The sequence below is a fragment of the Neoarius graeffei genome, chromosome 19 (assembly GCF_027579695.1).
Source record: "Neoarius graeffei isolate fNeoGra1 chromosome 19, fNeoGra1.pri, whole genome shotgun sequence".
In the NCBI taxonomy this organism is placed as follows: domain Eukaryota; kingdom Metazoa; phylum Chordata; class Actinopteri; order Siluriformes; family Ariidae; genus Neoarius; species Neoarius graeffei.
In genome coordinates, this window is record NC_083587.1 from 30,702,965 (window position 1) to 30,722,069 (window position 19,105).

Sequence of the window (19,105 nt, forward strand, 5' to 3'; positions counted from 1 at the left end):
TAATGTTCTCTGGAAATATTCCTGAGCCCATTTTGTGATTTCCAATACAGAAGCATGCCTGTATGTGATGCAGTGCCGTCTAAGGGCCCGAAGATCACGGGCACCCAGTATGGTTTTCCGGCCTTGACCCTTACGCACAGAGATTCTTCCGGATTCTCTGAATCTTTTGATGATATTATGCACTGTAGATGATGATATGTTCAAACTCTTTGCAATTTTACACTGTCGAACTCCTTTCTGATATTGCGCCACTATTTGTCGGCGCAGAATTAGGGGGATTGATGATCCTCTTCCCATCTTTACTTCTGAGAGCCGCTGCCACTCCAAAATGCTCTTTTTATACCCAGTCATGTTAATGACCTATTGCCAATTGACCTAATGAGTTGCAATTTGGTCCTCCAGCTGTTCCTTTTTTGTACCTTTAACTTTTCCAGCCTCTTATTGCCCCTGTCCCAACTTTTTTGAGATGTGTTGCTGTCATGAAATTTCAAATGAGCCAATATTTGGCATGAAATTTCAAAATGTCTCACTTCCGACATTTGATATGTTGTCTATGTTCTATTGTGAATACAATATCAGTTTTTGAGATTTGTAAATTATTGCATTCTGTTTTTATTTACAATTTGTACTTTGTCCCAACCTTTTTTGGAATCGGGGTTATACTTTGTGGGAAATACACTCAGTATAAAATGTCTTTAATCACAAAAATGTGTGTTTATTATTTTGAAAACCCACCAGCCGACTGAGCTGGCACGTTTTAACTGTGCGACAGTAATGACGTAAATAACGGCAGGACGGAGTAGTGTCTGAAAATGTTTTTACATTTTAACAACAGGTGGCACGGTGGTGTAGTGGTTAGCGCTGTTGCCTCACAGCAAGAAGGTCCGGGTTCGAGCCCCGTGGCCGGCGAGGGCCTTTCTGTGTGGAGTTTGCATGTTCTCCCCGTGTCCGCGTGGGTTTCCTCCGGGTGCTCCGGTTTCCCCCACAGTCCAAAGACATGCAGGTTAGGTTAACTGGTGACTCTAAATTGAGCGTAGGTGTGAATGTGAGTGTGAATGGTTGTCTGTGTCTATGTGTCAGCCCTATGATGACCTGGCGACTTGTCCAGGGTGTACCCCGCCTTTTGCCCGTAGTCAGCTGGGATAGGCTCCAGCTTGCCTGCGACCCCACAGAACAGGATAAAGCGGCGAGAGATAATGAGATGAGATTTTAATAACGAGCTCACTATATTAGTCCCCTATACAGTAATTCCCTGTATAGTGTGTAGGGAGTAGTGAATGAATGAGTGATTTCGGACACAGGGGTTGTCAACGAAAAGGAAAGGTGATAAAGAGTCGAAGCTTTCAGGAAAAGTGGACAAATGCCTACTTGTTTTGGGAAGTTAAGAGTAAGCCAAATTGTTCAGTTTGCGAACAGCTCTGCTCACTGAAACTAACTCTCTCTCTCTCACACACACACACACACACACACACGTGACAATTTGTAAACCCTATTCTTAACTTTTTGTAAAATATATGTAACTATCCAATCCCAATAATGTATAATAATAATGTCTGGCTATTTTGTGGTACATCAGATATATTCCATTCAGGGAGCATGATACTGATTCAGCTCTTTCAATATCATGCTAGCTGAACAGAATATATTCAATATACCACGAAAAAAGCCAGCCAATATTATTTAAATATACTGGGAATGAATGAATGAATGAATGAAAGAAATGTACGGAAGCTGAATTTTAAAGATGTTCCTATTGAAACCAAATTAAAGGACATGGGACATGAAACATAAATGCACGCTATATCAGTTTCTTTCCATTAAAAATATGAATTAATTGCATCAACAAATACAAAATCATCTATTAAATTCAGCAAAATCGTTATATTCGTGATGATTATATGGCATTTCTGCTCGAGCTCCGATATGCATATTTTACAACCGGAAGAGCCGCTGTCACGTGATCATACGTCACAAAAACTTTCGGGCACAGCACAAGCGGGTAGATGAATGGAGAAGTGAATGACAAGAAAATTGTTTTTATAGTCTTTAACGTACATTGAACATCATGGTGTATTGTGCTGCTTATGGTTGCAATAATTCCAATGGGAAATGCCCTGGAGTAAGTTTTTTTGCATTCCCCAAGGACCCGAAGCTGAGGAAAGTGTGGGTTCACTACTGCCGTAGAAAAAAACTTTGCACCTACTGTTTCCCACAAACTGTGTTCGGACCATTTCACTGAGGATTCTTTCAACATTAATACTCAGGTACTGAGTGATATTAATTGCCAAGCCAAATTTAAGAGGCCGTATAGCCGGGTTCATGGAGGCAGTGATAGCGGCATAATATACAGGGCCTACATTCCTACAACTGTAGAGACAGTCAAGAAATCCTGTAACATTAATGGACATTTAAATAGGAACAGTCCACCGTACTTCCATAATGAAATATGCTCTTATCTGAATTGAGACGAGCTGCTCCGTACCTGTCCGAGCTTTGCGCGACCTCCCAGTCAGTCAGACACGCTGTCACTCCTGTTAGCAATGTAGCTAGGCTCAGTATGGCCAACGGTATTTTTTGGGGCTGTAGTTAGATGCGACCAAACTCTTCCGCGTTTTTCCTGTTTACATAGGTTTATATGACCAGTGACATGAAACAAGTTTAGTTACACAAATTGAAACGTAGCGATTTTTTATGCTATGGAAAGTCCGCACTATAATGACAGGCGTACTAACACCTTCTGCGCGCTTCGACAGCTCATTGATACCTTCACTCGGAGTTGTACCATTATTTTTTAGACAGGGCGGACGGACCAGGGCATTCGCCCGCCTGGCCGTGCCCGACGAGGAGCGCTCTCGGCCGGCTTGGGAGGCAGACGGCAGCCCCTCCTGGAAGTGTGGTTTTACCATGGGCCTCATGCGGAAAAATGCCGAGGTGCATTCGCTAAGCAACTGAAAGCCAAGGTAAGGATTAGTATTATAATTTTGGGTGTATCAATTATTGATCATCATAATTCTGACTCGTTTCGCCATTTTGAATGGTTTTCATCTCGGACTCTGGAAGCATTGTATCTCAATCAATCTCGAAAAATATCAGCAAAAAAAAACTAGCTTGCAACAGACTTTAGCTAGATCTATGATGAACTTTCAATGTATGATACAAAAATAATACTTCTTTCAACAGATCATTAGCCTTTGAGCAGAATTGTTTTTAACTTACCAGGAAGTGTTATCGAGCCGACCGCTTTCAGTTTCATGTTGAATATGTCAAGTTGAATAATGTGATGATTTTCACATTTTTGACGCCCTGCAGTGATTTAGATGGCATTTCTTATGTCCTTTATACATAATTAAAACCAGAAAAAAATCCATGTCCCATGTCCTTTAAGTTTTCACTGCCACACTGGTGATGACCGGTGAGTTTCCAGCCTATTTTCATACTGAACGTAAATTACTGACTGCACTCATTTTCATGTTTCGATGTCAAAAGATATCAAACAAAAAATCGGAAATGTACTGAAAAAACTAGCTTGCAACGGACTTTAGCTAGATCTATGATGAACTTTCAATGTATGATACAAAAATAATACTTCTTTCCACAGATCATTAGCCTTTGAGCAGAATTGTTTTTAACTTACCAGGAAGTGTTATCGAGCCGACCGCTTTCAGTTTCATGAAGGCTGAATGAACTCTCACTCTCAGAATCATCTGACCCGTCAGAGTAAAGACAAGATCCATGTTCATGTGAATTTCCAGCTATCGGTTGGAATTGATAGGGTCTAACTTCACATCTCTGTGAAACATCGGGAATGTCACTGTCGATGGTGTCCATTTCGGAAACCTGTTTACATTAGATTCCCAAGCGCTGGCTCCTTGGAAAGTTTTTGTTGCGTCACGGGTCACGTGACCACCTAGCTCATTCACGAATCATTGTTTTACGCTGATGTATAAAAAAGTTGAATAATGTGATGATTTTCACATTTTTGACGCCCTGCAGTGATTTAGATGGCATTTCTTATGTCCTTTATACATAATTAAAACCAGAAAAAAAATCCATGTCCCATGTCCTTTAAGTTTTCACTGCCACACTGGTGATGACCGGTGAGTTTCCAGCCTATTTTCATACTGAACGTAAATTACTGACTGCACTCATTTTCATGTTTCGATGTTAAAAGATATCAAACAAAAAATCGGAAATGTACTGAAATGGAATCAAATGAAACGAAGGAGAAATTAGCCTCGTCGTTGTTTCACTGATTCCCAATGAAACTGTTCAAAGCTTCTTGAATAAATTAATCATTTTGCTGTGCAGATTTCATGGTTGCCCTTTTTAAACAGATCTTCAGCGATTATTTGTTCCCCGATGACCTCGAAATTTAGTGATGTGGCCCTCAGTGAAAGTGAGTTTGACACCCCTGGTCGACGCAGTAGCTGGACTGGGAACTATATAATAAGCTATATTTAGAAAATTGCCTCCATTTAAGTCAAATTTGTTTCTGAAACTCTTACTCATTACAAAATGAAGGAGCACTTTTGTACTGTGAAACCCATGAAAGCAGCACATCACTTTTAGCATGCTGAAGATTCTTCACAAGCAGTGCAATCAGCACTCAAGCAGCTGCTGTCGGGCTGTTTGTGAAGATGACAACAGGAACCTACTGTATGTTGCAACACTGGTGCTTTGGGTCAGTGATGCTGTGCGTCCTTATCCGTACCTTATTTCTAGCTCATTTTTAATTCTGCTATTTCTTTACCTCGGCATCATCAAAACGAGGGCAGCGATGAGCTTCTAGAGTCTAAAATCCTTCAAGTCACAGCGAATCACTGCCATTCGGTAACAACACCAATTCACTTTACATTCAGCTCTCAGATTGGTTGTTGGTTTGTGTGAATAAAGTGTAACGCTGCAGAATGAATAAACCATTTCCTGAAACAAACTGCAGTCTTCATACTATGCCTATTATTTAATTTATTCATTTTCTAGAACAGCAGCTCTGACGGTCGTTCCTGCTGTAAAGCAAATCACACATTTATATTAATGGACTCTTTTTAATATCTTATTGTATCTACAGTAACACAAACTTGTATGATAGATATTCCACATAAACAGTAGGCATGTAATGATATCATGCGATATGGGTCTGTCTCAGAAACTGGGTGCTGTGGGGGTCCCCCACTAAATATACTCACAGTCAATAAACTATATGGTTTTGAATGGTGATGTTGGTTTTAATTTGAAATAAAAATGATGAAAGAAATAATACAGATAAAACTAAATCTTTGATGTGAATACTCTATTCAGAATTTGGCAAAAATTCTGCAAATTTGTGGAAAAATGGCGGCTTGATCTGGGACATGATAAATGGTTGACTACATCGCATTCCCTTAAGAAGGTTGTAGCCCACTGAAAAGTCTACAGTTATCACTAATTGTATTTTAAGTTGTAACTTTATACACCTAAGGATTGGTGCACTCACAGAATAATCATAACCGTAATAAAACATCATGCAAAATATTTGATCACCGTTGTAACTCCATTTTCCGCAAACCCAAAACCAATACGATCGTGTGTTTTGATCTAAACGGAAAGCCTCAGGGTCAAGGTCACGACCTCACCAAAAGTAGGAACTTAAAATCACTACGCCATATAAAAATTTAGTTATAAATCTGCGATTTTGTTTTTTAAAACAAAAGCTGAAAGTTAGGTACAGAATATGTTTCTTACAGAATATGTTACGATGGTAGCTGGGCTTGTATGAATTTCTGAGCTATAAAATGAGTTGTGGTCTATTTTTTACCGTAGCGTGTTATTTGTGTGCGGGGAAGGACACACATTAACAATTTGCATGTGTAGAATGGAATTTTCCACTCCAACAGTTAGAAGTTGATCGTGCTTCCATTTGCGGTCTTTCTGTTACGCGAGTAATCTGTTCAGGCGTTATCACTGAAAAGGTGAGTTTTGACAGTTTTATTTTGTTTTAGTCTTGCAGTATAAGGCAATAGAATGTTTCTTTTTCATCTTACTTTCATATTTCGTAGTGTTTGCGTATTTTTGGCCAATATTTTGCAACCATGGCCAATTTAGATCGAACTTTTGATAGAATCTACAGCCAGTCATTTTGCCCTGGCCCCGCCTTGCGCTCCGTCCGGTGCGGTAGTGATGTCCCGTTGCTCGCGCGCCGCAGCAGAGACCCGCGTGACCTTCAGCCGGTACAGTCGCTGTTCTTTTACCAGCGCCGTTATTCTCATCTTTCCGGTGTGTTCTTGATTTTTCCATTGTGTCCTATTTCGCCATATCAAATACCCAAACTGTATCATATTATTCATATTTAAGTGAATAATCAATTCAGTCATCATAACTTGGCATTTTTAACCCAAGCAATCAAAAAGAGGAAATTTATTCAATATTTTCACTCATCTGTGAAGGAGGGGCTTTAATTCTTCATGATGGAGTTATTTTATATGAAAATCAATTTTACAAAAACATTTGAATTGTAATAAAAAAAAAAAAATGTTCCACAGTGGAGGCCAGATAAAGCAAGATGCTATCTTTATTCTTATTAAACATGACAAAAGAAACATTGAGTGTTAGGTAAATGCAAAAAAAAAAGTAAAATTAGAAAATTTATTTTTTGACCATAATGTCCCAAATGAGAGTACAGTTTCTGAGACGGACCCATATATATATATATATTTAAAAAAATTGATTATTATCGGGCAGCAAGGTGGTGTAGTGGTTAGCGCTGTCGCCTCACAGCAAGAAGGTCCGGGTTCGAACCCTGTGGCCGGCGAGGGCCTTTCTGTGCAGAGTTTGCATGTTCTCCCCGTGTCCGCGTGGGTTTCCTCCGGGTGCTCCGGTTTCCCCCACAGTCCAAAGACATGCAGGTTAGGTTAACTGGTGACTCTAAATTGACCGTAGGTGTGAATGTGAGTGTGAATGGTTGTCTGTGTCTATGTGTCGGCCCTGTGATGACCTGGCGACTTGTCCAGGGTGTACCCCGCCTTTCGCCCGTAGTCAGCTGGGATAGGCTCCAGCTTGCCTGCGACCCTGTAGAACAGGATAAAGCGGCTACAGATAATGGATGGATGATTATTATCAGGCTGCGTAATCTTACTTTTTTCCAAGTTGTAATTGTGTTACTTAGACAGAAGAGGGCATAATAACGTAAAATAGCAGGAATGCAAGTTACTTCACTCTAGTTGGAAGTAACACAGCTCTAATGCTGCAAAAACACAAAAAGCAGATCTGAAATGGGAAAAGAGCTGTTGGGTGATGGACTGTACAAACAGATTTCACAAGAAACTGGAGCTCTCTTTTTACAGACTGCTGAAAGCTAAAGAAAAGAGAAGTGGGGGAGTAGAAATGCTTATAAAAGTTTCTTAAGAAAAGGCCGATTTGTGATTAACATTTTAAGGAACGTTTTCGTTAATAGGCCATTATGTTTTACTCCAAACTTGACAAATGTGGGTAAATAATTATTGTTGTTATTAAGAAAATGAAACAAAAGGCTTTTTTGTTGTTGTTTTTTTAACAAAACGAATATTTAAGTTGATAAAGAATAGAAAAAAAGATGTTGCTTTTTTTTTTTGGTAATAAAGTTTTCAATTTTTTTTTCAAAAATATTGTAGGAAAATCAAATCGTGAACCCAAGATCATGATCTGAATCGAAACATGACCTGGGTGAATCATTACATGCCTAATCAACAGATTATAAAATGCATGTCTTTGTTGATACAGTGATGATTTCAGTGACGAGCTGTTTATTTGCCATTTATGGACGGAGTCTAACGTCACTGCTTTCTGATAAAACACTTACAGATAAAACACAGGAACGTCTTCAAGACAGAGGGTTTTAAGGTTTCTCAGTAACATGTCAAGCTGTATATTTATGTCTCATTAACTTCAAGAAACAGAAAAACAGAGTCTGCTGAGGGAGTGACTGTTTATCAGTCTAACGTCCTTCCCGCACCATGCCCTGGTCTTCCCAGGCAGTCTCCTGTCCCAGTACTAGTGCCCTTCAGGCGCACTGGATGGCGCCAGTCTCCGCTTTGTTAGCCCTTGGCCTACAGCTAGGCTTACAGTGGGGACTTAGCCCTCTAGTAATCGCGAGAGTTTACTCCCCACTCGCATCTGTATTGCAGCGTGCCTTGCCAGACGGCAGTAGGTACCATTCTGATGGCCTTTGGTATGACCCGACCGTGAGTAAACTCGCGACCTCCCAACCCAGAGGCAGATACGATAACCACTAGGCCAGCTCGCGGTTGACTGCATCAATGCTCGAATATAACAGATTATGTGAACTAACTGTTTCAGGCTGACCAACAAGCTGGAATAGGCAAAGAAAGAACTTCACTGTACTGTAACGTAGCAAATAAAGGCTCATTCTTTTTCTTCTAAAAGTATGACACATCAGAAATAAAATAACTGAATTGCTGTGATATAAAAGGAATAAAACACATTAGAGCATGCTGTTTTACTGTTTTAGGAAAATGTCTGCAGTGTAGCACAGGGCTCGACATTAACGATAGACCGACTGTCCGGGAAAACCAAATGCTTTGTCCGGACAGGTCAAACCTGCATCTGCCTGTCTGACAGGACAAGTTGAATATTTGTTGAAACTCACCATTTTTATAGTAATTATTCCAGAGTTGCATTAATAAAAGTTCCAACAAAACTACTTCAGTCCCCTCAGTGATCCGGCCGTGTTATTGTTTATGAAATTCCGGGGACGCTGAGTGCAGCAGGTGCGTGTGTGTGAAGAAATAACCACGTCGTAATATCTAATTATAGATTATTAGACTTTGAATTCATCAAAATCGGAGAAATGGCGATCAAATACCTCAATAAAATAAATATCTGTGGTGAATCTTTATTTCATTCTGACTTTTTTTTTTGTATTTTTCTTGTGTGTGGTTCGTATCACAAATATCGTAAAATTTTTCGCGGGAATTTTACCACAGTGCCGAACTCACTTACGTTTTTTCTTCATTCACAGCGTGATTCTGTCCCCCTCATCATGTCCAACTCATTTTCTTTTGGTTTCATTTCTTTAAATTAATTTATACTTCAGGTTTTACTGGCTCAATCAAGATTTAACTTTATTTCCCCCAGAAGCTTTGAATTTGGGTGAGTCTAAGGTGGTGTTTACATTAGACCGTATCCGTATCGTTTTCGTTGCGGATGCAGTGTCCGTGCACATTAAAACGCCGGAAAACGACTCCACAGGCGGAACAGTTTGAATCCGCCAGGGCCCACGTATTCAACCCAGTACGTATCTGATCCGGTGCTGTGTAAACATTGAGGAACGAGGATACGCAGTGCTGAGCTCTAGCTGACGTCGTCATTGGACAACGTCACTGACATCCACCTTTCTGATTCGCTGGCGTTGGTCATGCCACGTTGGTCATGTGAATGAGCAATACAGGAAGTGTGTTGAGGAAGTCATTAAGTGAATGAGCAATACAGGAAGTGTGTTGGTTACCGTAGCACTAAATAGTCTTGTTGTAATCGCAAAAAACGGCCGTTCTGCGAGGTGAAGAGTGTACCGAACACTGTTAGAGCCTTCTAGCATAAACACAAAGGCCATACACGGCGTAAAAAAGGCGTCATTGTAGTACCAGTACCGCCGATAACAGACTGGCATACTTCATTTTTTACAACGACATCCTTCCACTTGCAAGTGGTGAGTGACTTGCGCATGCCCGATATGCACTGGGATCATGTGACGTGCCGTCTAATTAGTCATGTGATTAGCGTATCCGTGTATTGGCGTTGCTGTGTGCACAGGGAACGGTTTTGTTGCGGGCACAGAAATTTTGTGTGTGCGCGCGAATCGTTTTAAAAACATTAATCTGATGATCCGCTGATTCAAAATAATGTAAACAGGGCCCAACTCTTAAAACTGCAGGTCAGCTCCTGGGTTTTAACAACACGTGCCATAATGGGGCTTTGGAAAGTTTTTGTTTATTGTTACAGTTAAAGTTTGAGTTTTATAGAAAAATTATAAATCTCATCTCATTATCTCTAGCCGCTTTATCCTGTTCTACAGGGTCGCAGGCAAGCTGGAGCCTATCCCAGCTGACTACGGGCGAAAGGCGGGGTACACCCTGGACAAGTCACCAGGTCATCACAGGGCTGACACATAGACACAGACAACCATTCACACTCACATTCACACCTACGGTCAATTTAGAGTCACCAGTTAACCTAACCTGCATGTCTTTGGACTGTGGGGGAAACCGGAGCACCCGGAGGAAACCCACGCGGACACGGGGAGAACATGCAAACTCCACACAGAAAGGCCCTCGCCGGCCACGGGGCTCGAACCCGGACCTTCTTGCTGTGAGGCGACAGCGCTAACCGCTACACCACCGTGCCGCCCCCTTTCATTGAACTAGTAAATAAATTTTAATAAAAAGGTTACAGTCAGGACAAGTGAAAAATCTTGCTGCTTGTCCGACTGGATTAAAAAGTGAATGTCGAACCCTGTAACAACCTTCTGCAGCAACAAAGAGACAATAAGAGCGACACTGTACACAATCATAATTATTTTAGTCATTTTTCTGATCATTACCTCAGCCTGAACTTCCTTTAGAAAGGAACATGTGGCCTCCATTGTGTGAGCAGCCTGGCGAACTCTGCAGTACAGGCTATGGTTTTCAGAGTTTGACTGCTCCAAGTAGGCCACTGCTGACTCGTGAATGCTGGGAAACGCGAGACTGAAGGGGAAATCCAGACAGAGATGGAAAACAGCAGATGCTGTACTCTCAGGAATGCTCTCACTTGCCTGTATGGAGAAAAGATAAAACACGTCTTAATGCGTGTGCACACACTTACAGGTACAACGTGTGGCAGTAATGTACTGATAATCAGTTAAATGAGACTACAGCACGTTTCAAGTTATTCGAGGTGTACTTCAGGTATATTATTCAGTAAGTACAGTGAAACACATAAGAACTGTGAGGAATGGAAACTTGGACCCTCTGACAGAGTAAAATGCAGGTCTGGCAACTAGAACCATCACGTACAGTAGTGTGCAAAAGTCTTAGGCACATGGAAAGAAATGCCTTCGACCAAAAATGGCTTAAAAAAAATAATGAAATGAAACGTTTCAACATTAAAAAGGATATTATAAACAGCAGTAAGCCATAATAAATAAAACAAAAGTCAATATTTGGTATGAGACGACCCTTTGCTTTAAAAATCTCATCTCATTATCTCTAGCCGCTTTATCCTGTTCTACAGGGTCGCAGGCAAGCTGGAGCCTATCCCAGCTGACTACGGGCGAAAGGCGGGGTACACCCTGGACAAGTCGCCAGGTCATCACAGGGCTGACACATAGACACAGACAACCATTCACACTCACATTCACACCTACGCTCAATTTAGAGTCACCAGTTAACCTAACCTGCATGTCTTTGGACTGTGGGGGAAACCGGAGCACCCGGAGGAAACCCACGCGGACACGGGGAGAACATGCAAACTCCACACAGAAAGGCCCTCACCGGCCACGGGGCTCGAACCCAGGACCTTCTTGCTGTGAGGCGACAGCGCTAACCACTACACCACCGTGCCGCCCTGTAGAAGTCATAAAATAGAAATATAAAACCCTCATCAACAAAGACTCCTGCCACCCAGCACACAAACTGTTCACTCTCCTGCCCTCTGGAAGGCGCTACAGGGGCCTTCGGACCAAAACCACCAGGTTCAGGAACAGTTTTTTTTCCTTCAGCTGTCTCACTGTTGAACTCGGCCCCCCCCCCTCCATACACACACCAACCACCCCCCTGAACAAACTGAATTGACTTGAACTGACTTCACTGCACTATCACCATTTGCACTACTGTTTATTCATACCGTGTTTTGTACATACTGTAAATATCTATACCATATTATACCATTCCATACCCTGTAATTCCTGGACATTTCATCTCATCTCGTTCTCTTTATCCTGTTCTACAGGGTTGCAGGCAAGCTGGAGCCTATCCCAGCTGACTACGGGCGAAAGGCGGGGTACACCCTGGACAAGTCGCCAGGTCATCACAGGGCTGACACATAGACACAGACAACCATTCACACTCACATTCACACCTACGGTCAATTTAGAGTCACCAGTTAACCTAACCTGCATGTCTTTGGACTGTGGGGGAAACCGGAGCACCCGGAGGAAACCCACGCGGACACGGGGAGAACATGCAAACGCCGCACAGAAAGGCCCTCGCCGGCCACGGGGCTCGAACCCGGACCTTCTTGCTGTGAGGCGACAGCGCTAACCACTACACCACCGTGCCGCCCTCCTGGACATTTATATTTGTATGTTACACTTACGTCATTTACTGCTATGCACTTCTGGGTGGATGCAACCTGCATTTCGTTGTCTTGTACCTGTGACATGTGCAATGACAAAGTTGAATCTAATCTAACAAAGATTGTATGGGGGGAAAAAAAAAGGGGGTGCCTAAGACTTTTGCGCAGTGCTGTATATTTAAGTATTTAACTGAAGTACTGAAGTAATCATTACAGGGATTAAAGTTGAGGGGGGGAACCCTCATAATGACTGAATCTCTGTCCAGACACAGGAGTGAAATTAATATAAAATTATTTTATTCTTAGCCAGCACTGACCTGCGGCACTGAAAACAATATTTGCCGAGTCACAATATCACACTCGATGTGAAAACACAACTGCTAAGTATTGCAAAGTGATTTTACTGGAAAGAAACTATGAGGCTATTAACAGCAACCGTGATGTAACCAAATGCCAGGAAAGTGTGAAATATGTGAAAATGATTTCTGCAACTCTTTGGATTGAGTATGATGTGTTGTTTTATCATCAGAAAAACCTCTCCCTCTCTCTCTCTCTCTCTCTCTCACACACACACACACACACACACACACACACACACACACACACAAAACCTACCACCACAGTGACCGTCAATTTGTCATATTTTCCAAATTAACCAAGCAAGTTGAAAATCAAAGTTGGCAACACATCCAAATAATTAAAAGCCACCACGTCTTCATCTTTCTTATAAATTCTCTCCAACTATTCAAATTCCATTCTCGCTGTCAGAACAGCCAGGTTTAAAGAGCTACAGCAGAATTTGTGTTTCATCATCATTCCTGCAATTACTAAAGGTTTTGCTAGCTTTAAATAGCCTGCTTGGGTTCTTTTGAAGACTTTGTACTCGCGCGTTACAATATGTGCTCAGTGACCCGTACGGTAAGCTTGACCCCCAAGCTGGCCGCCACTAGGGAATCCCCGACTCTGTGACGTCATGTGAAAACTATCTATAGTGAGCTCATTCGTACGGTAAAATGAAAAAACGCTTTCGGACACTAGTCCGTCGCCCTGGTATTGACATCATTACTGTCGTACAATTGAAACGTGCCAGATCAGGCGGCTGGTGGGTTTTCAAAATAATAAATACATGCATGTATTTTTGTGATAAATACATATATTGAGTGCGTTTCCCACATTAATCAATCAATACAAAGTACCTGCATCTTTCAGTTCTTTTAAACTGAGGCTGAATATTTTCTTCATTGCCGCTGACTTTTAATTTGAGTTCTTTCAATGCAACCACAATCCATGATGGGATATATTGCTTGGCTACTGACCATCTGTTGTACACTACTTTTCATAATGCATTGTGGGATACTTTGAGCGCACTATATAGAGTGTAAATAATCCTCACTAAGGTTTCGGACGGCACTACAAAATGGCGTCCTCACTATATAGTGCCCTGTATAGTGAGTAGGGAGCGATTTCAGACACAGGGGAAGTGTTATTCAGTCACTTGTTCAGTTGGCACTAGAACTTTCTTGTCTAGAAGCTCAGCACTTTTTGTACATCACTCTGGATAAGAGCGCCTGCTAAATGCCTGTAATGTAATGTAAAATAAAGCACATTTTCTTTTCCCAGTATGACTCAACTGTTGGCGGCACGGTGGTGTAGTGGTTAGCGCTGTCGCCTCACAGCAAGAAGGTCCTGGGTTCGAGCCCCGGGGCCGGCGAGGGCCTTTCTGTGTGGAGTTTGCATGTTCTCCCCGTGTCCGCGTGGGTTTCCTCCGGGTGCTCCGGTTTCCCCCACAGTCCAAAGACATGCAGGTTAGGTTAACTGGTGACTCTAAATTGACCGTAGGTGTGAATGTGAGTGTGAATGGTTGTCTGTGTCTATGTGTCAGCCCTGTGATGACCTGGCGACTTGTCCAGGGTGTACCCTGCCTTTCGCCCGTAGTCAGCTGGGATAGGCTCCAGCTTGCCTGCAACCCTGTAGAAGGATAAAGCGGCTACAGATAATGAGATGAGACTCAACTGTTTGTACTTGGTTATGGTTTGAGCTGTCTACTACATCAAAGTTTTTATACCACAGCACTACGGAAATCTTCATGAATACCAACACGAACATGTCTTCTCGGTGTCATTTTATAGATTTAACGCAAACTTTCAGTTTTCGATGTAATCGCAAGGTGTGGAGATGAAAACTCAACAAAATAAAACATTTAAGCCTCTCGCCACAAAGCAATGCCTGGAATTCCCTTCCCTTCTGCCGAGAATGGCCCAAACTGGAAATGATGTAAATTGGCGAACCCCTGCCTGGAAGGCACACTGACAGAACTTGGCTGAAAGCATGTGGGTGGTCTTGTATGATGGGGAGGAAGAGGAGTTAGTTGGGGAAGAGAAGGTTGGAGAGGGAGAACATAGGGCTCGGAATAGAGCCCTACCGGTTTCAGCCGTACCAGGACCGTCACACTGACACCTCATTGCGGTTGAGTGACAGCCACTCAGATCTCTGCAAGTTGACAAGCGGACATGGTGGAATCAGGGTGTCTACAGGTTTGTCCAAGTTAAATTTAAGACTTTTTAAGACTTTTTCATACCATGTCCAAAAAAAAAATTAAGACCAAATCTAAAGTCACGCAAAAACGTATTCTTTTGAAAAAAAAAAAAAAACCCTATATAATTTAATGTAACTTACTGTTCTTGTAAACATTCACCAGAAAACACTATTCTAGTAGAAGTACTTCATTTCTTTTCCTTGACAGGCATTCACACACTCAGAACACAATATAAGGATCGGATAAACTTATAACTATGTGACGATCAGAATGCAGCCACAACGTTTGAATCCAATGTAACAGTGTGAAAATGTGAATGAAGTCACACACAGAATCCAATGCAACAGGGTTTTTTAATTATTATTTTCTCTGCTTGGGGAGTCACACTGTAAGCAGAATTGTTCAATTCCATCTTTGGTCAAACAACAATGCAGAAAACAACAGTTACACAATGTGAATGCACATACACCTGAAACCTCGGCTCACTCACTTGAAAGGTCTGCTCACTTGCACTTCTTAAAACACTTGGAACAATACCCACACACAAACAATACTATTCTCTCACATGCACGCAATAGAATATATTCTCTCTCTCTCTCTCTCTCACACACACACACACACACACACAATATTCTCTTCCATCTCGCAGATCTATCCTCTTCTCCACAACCGTTAGTGGTGGCAGCGCTGAAGTCGGATATCTGAGGCTGATGCTCGCGGCCTTTAGCAAAAGCAACGTGCTTGGCGCTCTTCATATGAGAGTCCACCGCTCTTATCCCCATTGTGCCCAACTTAAAAGTCTTACAGCATGCTACACAGTATGCCTCGTTGGCATCTTTGGGTACAGCTTTCAGCCACCACGAGTATTTTGCATCTTGCAGCCAGTTATCATTAAATTACATTTACCCATTGTGGCTCAGACTACCCTCCATCAACAGATCAGGCACTGAGTGGTTGTCAGCACACGAGTGTCTAGCAACCGGTAGATTCGGAGCCTGTGCGGTATAATTGTGAGCATCAAAAACGATTAAACTTTTTCCCCATCCAAAGTGTACCACATTTAAGAAAATGGACTGAGTAAAATCTCCATGAATTTAAGATTGAAAATTTAAGACCACGGGGTTTGAAATTTAAGACTTTTTAATGGCCTTATTTTAGGAAAATTAAATTTAAGACTTTTTAAGGACCCACGGCCACCCTGGGAAGACAGACATGGCGATTGTAACAGACCACCTGTTTTTTTTGTTTGCACTAATAATTACCAGCTGTAGTTAGAATCTTTTACTGACGCAACTGTTAGAATAATAGTGATTCTTGTCAATAAGTTACAACCCCGATTCCAAAAAAGCTGGGATAAAAGTACAAATTGTAAATAAAAACGGAATGCAATAATTTACAAATCTCAAAAACTGATATTGTATTCACAATAGAACATAGACAACATATTAAATGTCGAAAGTGAGACATTTTGAAATTTCATGCCAAATACTGGCTCATTTGAAATTTCATGACAGCAACACATCTCAAAAAAGTTGGGACAGGGGCAATAAGAGGCTGGAAAAGTTAAAGGTACAAAAAAGGAACAGCTGGAGGACCAAATTGCAACTCATTAGGTCAATTAGCAATAGGTCATTAACATGACTGGGTATAAAAAGAGCATCTTGGAGTGGCAGCGGCTCTCAGAAGTAAAGATGGGAAGAGGATCACCAATCCCCCTAATTCTGCGCCGACAAATAGTGGAGCAATATCAGAAAGGAGTTCGACAGTGTAAAATTGCAAAGAGTTTGAATATATCATCATCTACAGTGCATATCATCTAGGGGTGTGCAAAATAATCGTCATGACAATGCATCGCGATACTAACTTTCACGATATACTGCATCGATTCTTGACGCCAAATATCGATTATTAATTTTAAAAAATGAATAAATAAAATTGTATGAATGGTTGGCGAACATCAGCTAAAAACAAGTAGAATACAACTTCCAGTCCTGTAGATGTCGCCGTGGAGTTTTTGACGCCCGCTGCCTTCATGCCAGTGGCATTTCCAGCGGCGGGCTACTGCGACCTAGACATTCTGCATAGACATCATATGCGACTGCGACTCTGTTTACAAATTTCGCTGGAACAGCACGCACGACATGCTTGAGCGCTTTTTAGAGCAACAGCTGCCATCCACGCTGCACTCCTGTCTGCAGAAATACGTAAATCTGAGAAGGACATCTGCACACTCACCGAGTCTGACATAACTGCTGCGGTACTACAAACATGCTAAAAGAAATATGCTAAGTGAGTGTATTGTTTCCTAATTTGAGGATGCTCCACAAACTATAAATGCATAAGGCATTTAAATATAATGTAAAGTAATGTAACAAATAATATAATGATGATGATAATTTAATGCACTGAGTAATATAGTATATATATTTTGATATTTATTATTGCCTTGTCCTCCCATACTGCAGGTGCTGCAAAGAAATTGAAAACTGCTGCTATTAGTTTTCTTTTATTATTTTTAGTTTTATAAATCCTATGCAATTTTTGTCATTAGTGTGTCCACTTGTTAAGTATGGAAACAGTAATATTCATTTTAATGGCAACTACCTCCAAAGTCGTTTCAATAAATTCAGTTATGAACTGAGTTGCTCTGAGTTATGCATCAATTGGAGACACTATCCAGATCGTACACAGCCACTGGTAATTATGCTCTTTTTTTTTTTTTTTTACATTTTCACTGAAGTATGTTGAATATATCGCAATGCATCGCAATAATTCAAGAATCGTGATGCATCGTGATAGTATCGCATCGTAGCATGTGAATCATGATTCGAATTGAATCGTGACTTCTTTGCCAATACCCACCCCTAATATCATCATCAAAAGATTCAGAGAATCTGGAAGAATTTCTGTGCGTAAGGGTCAAGGCCGGAAAACCATACTGGGTGCCCGTGATCTTCGGGCCCTTAGACGGCACTGCATCACATACAGGCATGCTTCTGTATTGGAAATCACAAAATGGGCTCAGGAATATTTCCAGAGAACATTATCTGTGAACACAATTCACCGTGCCATCCGCCGTTGCCAGCTAAAACTCTATAGTTCAAAGAAGAAGCCGTATCTAAACATGATCCAGAAGCGCAGACGTCTTCTCTGGGCCAAGGCTCATTTAAAATGGACTGTGGCAAAGTGGAAAACTGTTCTGTGGTCAGACGAATCAAAATTTGAAGTTCTTTATGGAAATCAGGGACGCCGTGTCATTCGGACTAAGGAGGAGAAGGACGACCCAAGTTGTTATCAACGCTCAGTTCAGAAGCCTGCATCTCTGATGGTATGGGGTTGCATTAGTGCGTGTGGCATGGGCAGCTTACACATCTGGAAAGACACCATCAATGCTGAAAGGTATATCCAGGTTCTAGAGCAACATATGCTCCCATCCAGACGACGTCTCTTTCAGGGAAGACCTTGCATTTTCCAACATGACAATGCCAAACCACATACTGCATCAATTACAGCATCATGGCTACGTAGAAGAAGGGTCCGGGTACTGAGCTGGCCAGCCTGCAGTCCAGATCTTTCACCAATAGAAAACATTTGGCGCATCATAAAATGGAAGATATGACAAAAAAAAAGACCCAAGACAGTTGAGCAACTAGAATCCTACATTAGACAAGAATGGGTTAACATTCCTATCCCTAAACTTGAGCAACTTGTCTCCTCAGTCCCCAGACGTTTACAGACTGTTGTAAAGAGAAAAGGGGATGTCTCACAGTGGTAAACATGGCCTTGTCCCAACTTTGATATGTGTTGTTGTCATGAAATTTAAAATCACCTAATTTTTCTCTTTAAATGATACATTTTCTCAGTTTAAACATTTGATGTCATCTATGTTCTATTCTGAATAAAATATGGAATTTTGAAACTTCCACATCATTGCATTCCGTTTTTATTTACAATTTGTACTTTGTCCCAACTTTTTTGGAATCAGGGTTGTAATAACTCATCTCATTATCTGTAGCCGCTTTATCCTGTTCTACAGGGTCGCAGGCAAGCTGGAGCCTATCCCAGCTGACTACGGGCGAAAGGCGGGGTACACCCTGGACAAGTCGCCAGGTCATCACAGGGCTGACACATAGACACAGACAACCATTCACACTCACATTCACACCTACGGTCAATTTAGAGTCACCAGTTAACCTAACCTGCATGTCTTTGGACTGTGGGGGAAACCGGAGCACCCGGAGGAAACCCACGCGGACACGGGGAGAA

The 19,105-nt window shown here is 41.7% G+C and overlaps 1 protein-coding gene across 3 annotated transcripts in view; it reads right to left on the reverse strand.

The window, feature by feature from the left end:
• rttn (rotatin) overlaps positions 1 to 19,105 on the reverse strand; it is a 185,607-nt gene that overhangs the window by 129,506 nt on the left and 36,996 nt on the right. For all 3 annotated transcript variants that reach the window (XM_060899987.1, XM_060899988.1, XM_060899986.1), the window contains exon 12: positions 10,571 to 10,783. In XM_060899987.1, coding sequence (XP_060755970.1) covers positions 10,571 to 10,783 — 213 coding nt within the window. The remainder of the gene's footprint in view (positions 1 to 10,570; positions 10,784 to 19,105) is intronic.